This window comes from Antechinus flavipes, chromosome X (genome assembly GCF_016432865.1).
Source record: "Antechinus flavipes isolate AdamAnt ecotype Samford, QLD, Australia chromosome X, AdamAnt_v2, whole genome shotgun sequence".
Taxonomy (NCBI): domain Eukaryota; kingdom Metazoa; phylum Chordata; class Mammalia; order Dasyuromorphia; family Dasyuridae; genus Antechinus; species Antechinus flavipes.
In genome coordinates this window covers 63,673,810-63,681,019 of record NC_067404.1, presented here as the reverse complement: position 1 = coordinate 63,681,019, position 7,210 = coordinate 63,673,810, and the positions used below count along the sequence as shown (strand labels likewise).

General features: G+C 44.5%; 1 protein-coding gene across 2 annotated transcripts in view; it reads left to right on the top strand.

Annotated features, from left to right (window-relative positions):
- Window positions 1-748: 748 nt before the first annotated feature.
- Window positions 749-7,210, top strand: part of POF1B (POF1B actin binding protein) — a 50,769-nt gene continuing 44,307 nt past the window's right edge. The window contains exons 1-2 of one of the 2 annotated variants that reach the window (XM_051968538.1): window positions 749-859; window positions 1,010-1,367. In XM_051968538.1, the coding sequence (XP_051824498.1) occupies window positions 1,056-1,367 (312 nt within the window). In that variant the 5' untranslated portion in view covers window positions 749-859; window positions 1,010-1,055. Of the gene's footprint in view, window positions 1,368-7,210 lie in introns of both variants that reach the window. The other variant, XM_051968537.1, reaches the window with a different exon arrangement.

The following is a 7,210-nucleotide window of genomic DNA, read 5'->3' as shown; positions in this document are numbered from 1 at the left end:
AATTTTTGCTCAGGTTCTCCCTGAGTGCAAACCTAGCCTCAGATACTTACCGGCTTGTGACCCTGGGCGAGCCACCTCCCCTTGTTTGCCTCAGTTTCCCCATCTGGAAATGAGATCAGAGAAGGAAATGGCAAACCGTTGTGTTATCTTTGCCAAGAAAACCCCCAGAGGGTCACGTAGAGTGGGACGGCCCCCCAAAATGAACAACAACTCATCCTTCTCCTTTCTTTTCTGCTAGCACTTCAGTCTTTGGGGGAAGAATATTTGGAAAATAAGGAAAGTGAGTGCTAGAACAGGATAAGATCATCGGGGATCTGAATTAAAGAGCAACCAAATTGCTGCGAACAGGAGGCTGTGTTCTTCCCTGCCGGCCAAGTTAAATTGGCCCACCTTTTCCACCCCAGGCTTTGGATTGGAAGATTCTTCTGCGATGATTCAAATGCTGCCTTGGAACTGTCCTTGTAGATATTGGGAACAATGAGAAGTTCCTCACAAGGCTGATTTTTTTTTTTTTTTGGTAGTAAGTTTTGTTTGGGGTGTAGGTGCACACACACGCGCCAGGTGACACTTTGGGCTTGGTACCTGGGAGAGGCTGCCCCCCCCTCCCCTCCCTCTTTCCTCCCCCCCCTTTCTCTCCCTCCCTCTTCCCCACCCCTTTTAGAGGCCCTGCAGCAAACTCCCAAGCCCGGAGGTGGTTCCTCTCTCTCAGGTAACCCAGCTGACTGAATCCGCCTCTCAGGGGCGTGGCCCTCGATTCCCTGGAGCAATCAATCTCCCAGGCTGCTTCAGCTTTCTGTTTGGCCTCAAATGCTGGGTTGCCGCTTAAGTCATAGCCAGAAGTGTTGCTGCTGCTGCTCAGGTAGCTTCTGGCCCTCAGTCTCTCCTTCCTTTGTGGACCTCTCTTGTTCTTCTCCCTACGGTAGCGACCTCTCCCCTCCCCCCCCCCTCGCCCCGCCGTGGTTTGACCTGGTTGCCTTCTCCCATTGTTTTTGTTCTCCCGATTCCCTAGGGAAAGTAACTGGGGAGTCCTCTTGCTGCCCACCGAGAGAGAGAAGATGATGACCTCGAGCTACTGGAGTGAGAGCAGCAGCAGCAGCAGCCGGGGCCCCTGCCAGCGGCCGGAGCCCCTGCAGATGCCTGCCGGGCCGCAGTGCCCGCCCCAGCAGTATCACTGTCACCACCAAGCGAGCCAAATCCAACAACAGCCGGAAAAGAACGTGGTGTTCGAGCGAGTGCGGACCTATAGCGGCCCCGTGAACAAGGTGGTCCAGGCCCTGGACCCCATTGGCTCTCCCGCGGAAGTGCTCTCCCCTCTCCGAACTTCCTCTTCTTACCAAAACTTGGTGTGGAGCAGCGACCATTCACAGGTACAAACACCCCCCCATCCCCCCCACCCCCGTGTGTCCTGTGGACGGGAAGCAGCTCGTTGCCTTTTGTTACTTTGTAGCTCTTCTTTCTGTTCTTGGATGTAGCTTTCTCCATCTGCCAGATCTTGGGGCTCGTGCACGACCCCCGCATGGGCCGCTTTGCTCCCAATTTGCCCTGGAAGCTGGCCGCTTCCCGCTCTTACTTAGGTGCCGGGTCCGCGGCCCTTCATGGGGCGTGTTTACATTCCCCTCCGATTGAGGTCTCTGGTAGAGAGGTCGAAATGCGGCTCTTGAGCGTCCGGCGGCTTGTGCCACAACCTCTTCCCCCTTTGGGTTCGGCTCCCGAGAAAACGGGCGGCCCGGGCGTTTGGCCCCGCGGACGTCCTGTTGTGTCGCACTTTGCCTCCTGCGGAGTCTGCCAGCTCATTGACAGGTGCCAGCGCAGTGTCTGAGCGATTGAATTGGCAGAAAACCGGCCCCCAGCTGGTACCCGCTGAGGAAAATGAGTTCCCAGAGGGTCCCGAAACCAGTGAGCTGAGAGAGCCGAGGTGTGGGGGTCTGCCGGGGAGGAAAAGGAAAGGGGCACCGGGGCAGGAATCGAGACCCGAGAATCCAAGGGGCCCGCTGGGGCAACGCTGTGGTGGTCCGGGCCAGTCTGCCCTCACTTCCCGCCTCAAGTGTGGTCGCTCCTTGAATTGCATTCCTTGCGATTGGGATTTCTGCCGCACAGGCTGTGGCTGGAAGGCCCAGCCCGGAGGGGTGGGGGTGGGGTGGGGGTGGAAGGGGAGGAGAGGTCCCCGGTTACTCGCCCTTAGCGGCAAGCCTGGAGATGGGTTTCAGAAGAAAAGGCCTAGGTGGAGAAAATAGAAGAGGCACTACTTGTCTGTGGGACAGAATTAGTATTGAGACTGAGTCAGAGACAGATTTGTTTGGCTTTCTTAGCCCAGCCCAATTGAAGGACAGGCTCAGCCAGGAAAAGCCCCATCTCCAGAGTTCATTTCGGGCACTTTGGGGCCTTCCCGGTAAGTCAGTCAAAAGGCTAGAATCCCGGTCACAAACCCTAACCCTGAGCCAATCCTGCATAAATAGTAACACCCCAGTTCTTCCTCTTGGCGAGTAGGAGCCGCCTCCTTCGCATGATAAGCAAAATAATCGTTAGGCTAGTTTAAGAATGTAGAGACCCCGAGAGACTGGTCGGGTGAGCACCCTACTAGCTGAGGACCCTCCCCCCCCCTTCCCGGAAATCCTTTCATCTGTGGTCGGGGCTGTTACTTCTGTAAAATGTAGCTAAGTGATGGAGGTGGTCTGGATTCTGCTCTGGTTGAGGGAGTTTCTCTGGGATTTGATTCTGCCCACCAAGTCACAGACTCCACCCACCCACCCCCATCCCTGCAAAATGAAATAAAATAAGCACTGTGTCAAATCATCTTATTTCTCTACCTCTGGCTGTTCCCCAGGCCCCTCCTTAACTAGTGGGAAATAGATACAATTTGAAAAATGAGAATTTTGATAAATCCTAGGCCTTGATGAGGGGCTTGTCTTTGTACAGGTTGGGGATAATTCACCTGAGAAATCTTTTCCTTTTTGGTGTTCTCTGAATTAAACTGGGCAATTTTTTCTTTAGGATACAGTCTTTTGTTCTTTGTCCCCGACCTGCCCCAGGGTGATCTTTAGAACAAGGTTTCCTTCCCGAAAATATGCCTGAACGGTAGATTCTGAAAAGCTTTGAGCCCCGGAATTGTGGCTGTAGGAACTGAGATAGAAAGATTAGGAATCTGTGGTGGGAGAAGTCTTTGATGTGTTGGAGAGGAAGACAACAGCCCCTCCCTCCAACCCCAAGGCATGAAGGTTTGAGAGAAGGAAAAGTTGGGACTGGATTGAAAAGGACTTTAGCCAGGCCCGAACGTTCACAAATAGGGCAAAGTGAAGTTGGGAGTTCCATCTTTTGTCTGGTTTTCTTCTCCTGTGATTTCTGTGCCTCTGGAAGACAAAAATGTTTTTTTAATATTATAGGGTGATACGCATATGGCCTAGGCTTCGTATTTACCATCTATCTCGCACATATTCTTTTTACAGTATAGTTTTAGATTTGCCATCTCTTTGATAGACCTTTTTTCTGAGCCATTTGGAATTAGTTTCCAGCAAGGATGTGTGTGGGTGTGTGGGTGTGTTTAGTCTGTTCTTTTTCTTGTTGCCCATCCTTTGTTCTTGAAGAGACAGGGCATTGAAGGCCAAGAGAATGGACTGCCAATTTCTGGCCCTCAGAAATTCAATTCAATTTTCGGTATAATTTTTCTTTATAAGGTTTTGGATGCTTGATGTTTACATAGCTCTTAAGTATCAAATTAACTTGAACTGTTGTACTTAAGTCTTAATTTGTAACTAGACCATTCCCCCTTGGAATTAGAAAAAAGTCTAGATTGAAACTGACTTAAATCGGCTATTTCTGACGTTTTTTATCCTGCTTCCTTACAGTGTGATTAAAAATAGCATCGATAAGTAAAAATTCTTGCAATATGCCATGCTGCGTCCTTATTGTCTGTATTAGACAAATGTGTTTTTGTGATTATCCGAGCTTCCATTTGATCTGCCTGATGCAATGTGGAGGAGAAAATTAGTCAGTAGTTTCATCTTCTGGCTCGGTTTAGGGATGATTAAAATTTACTTAAGCATAGAAACAAGTTGTTGTTCAAATGGAAGTCAACAGTAGAATTCAAGATCCTAGATTCATCAGCGTTAACCGAATTATCAAGGATGAGGGATACATTTTTGTTAGGCTAGCAGGCCTTTCCTATGCGCTTAATGTGTCGGGCCGGCACTGTGCTAAGTGCTGGCTCCAAATGGACTTTTAGAACAGAATGCATTTTACTAAATGAGAGCGTTGTACCTTTAAAAATTATCAAACTATTGGCCCTCATAAATACCATTAATAGAAATAAAGATACTCTGATAGCTATCCCAGGTATTGTATTTATGGAGTTGAGTTCATAACTGCGTACAGCATAGTGGCAGTGGGCATAGAAAGTGCCCCAATAGTCTTAATTTATCATTATCATCTTTATCATTATGATGTCCGATATTTATTAGTGTTTATTGTGTTTATGTAGAAAACTTTCTTTTAGGAGCGTCAATTATTTTCCTATCATCTTGAGCAAGTTCATTTTTTGAGGAGGGATTCTTGTGAGAGTACGGGCAAACTTTTTTTTTCCATTTAAAAATAACTTTGCAGTTGCCTCTCAATAACTGCTGGATAAAGGCACTTATACCTATGTTTCTGCAGTGCTTCTGAAATATAGTGTTGAGATTAAAGTTGCCTTGAGGGTATCACCCTAAGGAAGTATGTGGCCTCTTTGACCTTTGTTTATGTGTTGAACGGGTGTTTGTTATTTGGATATAGAAACGTTTACATAGCCAATTAGTAGGTGTGTGTGTGTGTGTGTGTGTGTGTGTGTGTGTGTGTTCATACTCCTTTTTTTCCTGTTTCACTGATAGAAGAGGGTTCACCTGCCTTTGCAAACTAGGTTTCAATGTATTTTTGAGGATGGATTTTTTTTCCCATTGAAATGATACCGGGGGCGTGTTGCTTTGATCAATTATTGTTCAAAGGTGTGGTCATTTAGGTGAAAGATTGTTCTTGTGAGTAGGCCATTTGAAAAGAGGTGAAGTCTTTGGATACTGTAGTCAATAGTTTCTGCCTTAGACAGTTTTGGGGGTTTTTTTGGCCATAGAAATCCTGAACGCACTTAATTATAGCTAATTGATAGTTCATAGTAATAATACTACTATTCGCCTCTCGGGGGAGACAAGATATATCATTTCAGTCCTTCATTTTCATAAACAGTTGTTGGTATATATTTTGGAGATAAATTTGTCAGGATCCGATTTTGCTCATTCGGCTATTTTTTTTTTCTTTTCTGACAGTTCATGGCAACGAACAGAACTATGAGAGTTGCAAAGTAATTCAACCCTATTTTAAAGTGTACACTTTTCTCAACAAAAGTATTTGGGTCAATTTTTTCTTGACAATAGCAGTGATCCCAATAGATGTTGATTTGTTTTTCAAGACAGACATGGCATGCCTATATATTACAGGACTTTGTATCTTCTACTTCTCTATATGATAGAAAGGAAATTACTCTCAAATGAGGGGCTGGGTTGAACATCGTATTACTCCCTTAGCATGAGAAAATGATTAGCATAATTAAAGTTTCATAAATCATAAATAAATAAAATCTCATAAAAAGATATCATTCAAGCAGCTGGTATGTGTCAGGAAGTATGCGAAGTGCTAGATATTACCGCAAAAGATATAAGGCAGTCACTCCTCTCCAGGAGCTCACAGTCTAATGGGGAAGACAACATGCAAACAACCATGACCGACAAATCATATACAGGGTAAATTAGAAATAATGATCAGGGGGAAGGCATTAAAATTAAGAGGGATCTGGAAAGGCTTCCTTTTTTACTTTCTTTTATTTTTTAAAATGATTTTACTATTTTATTTCTACCCAATTACATCTTTACATCGCCAAAAACAATCTTCGACATTCTTTTCTTTAAAAATTCTGAGTTTCACATTCTCTCCCTCTTTGCCTTCCTCCCTCATTGAGAAGGAAAGCAATTTGATATAGCTTATACTTGTGCACTCATGCAAAACAGATTTCTATGTTAGTCATATTGTAAAAGAAAACGGACTTAAAAAAAAAGATAAAGCAAAGACAAAGTATTCTTTGATCTGTATTCAGACTCCATCCGTTCTTTCTCTGGAAATGGATAGCATTTTTCATCATAAGTGCTTTTGACTTGGATCATTGTATTGCTGAGAATGTGACTTGTCATTCACAGTTGATCATCATACAGTTTTGCTTTTACTGTATACAGTATTCTCCTGGTTTTGTTCATTTAACTTTGTATCAGTTCCGGTAAGACTTTCTAGGCTTTTCTGAGAGCATCCTGTTCATTTGTTATAGTATAGTAGTATTCCCTCCAAATCGGATATAGCAACTTGTTCAGCCATTCTCCAAGGGATGGACATCCCCTCAACTTCCAATTCTTTGCAACCCTTAAAAGAACTACAATACATATTTTGTACATATAGCTCCTTTACCTTTTTTTTTTTAAGTCTCTTTGGGATAATATTATTACTTGGTCAAAGGGTATGCATGGTTTTATACACCTTTGGGCGTAGTTCCAGATTGCTCTACAGCATGGTTGAATCATTCTACGACTTCACCAGTAGTGCATTAGTATTGCATCCACTCCAACATTTATCATTTTCCTTACCTGTGATATTAGGCAATCTGAAAGGTGTGGGGTGGTAATTCAGACTTGTTTAACTTGCATTTCTTTAATCAGTACAGATTTAGAGCATTTTTTCAAATGAATATAGATAGGACTTCCGGCCAAGATGGCGGAGAGGAAATACACTTCTGTGTAATCTCCGTGTTTTTCTCTCACTATTCATTTCATTTCATGCCTCTGAATTAATGCTCGACTGAAAAAAAAACCATACAATTACTTACCAAGAGAAACCATCCTTGAGACTCGTCAAGAAAGTTTGTCTTTGATAAATAGACAGAATGAGCAAGAAACTGAAAAAGAATTTAACCCTGGACAGCTTTTATACAGATAAAGAGCAGACTCCAAACCCTGAGGAGACTAAAAACAAACAGTCCCCAGGTGAATCCCCGAAGGAGGAGACCTTATATCCCTCAGCACAGATGAATCTCATGGAGGAAATTAAAAAGGCTCTCACAAGGGAGCTAGAAGAAAAATGGGAAAAGGAGAGGGAGGCTCTGCAAAAGGAGAGGGAGGCTTGGCAAAAGAGCCTGGAGAAGTCAGTT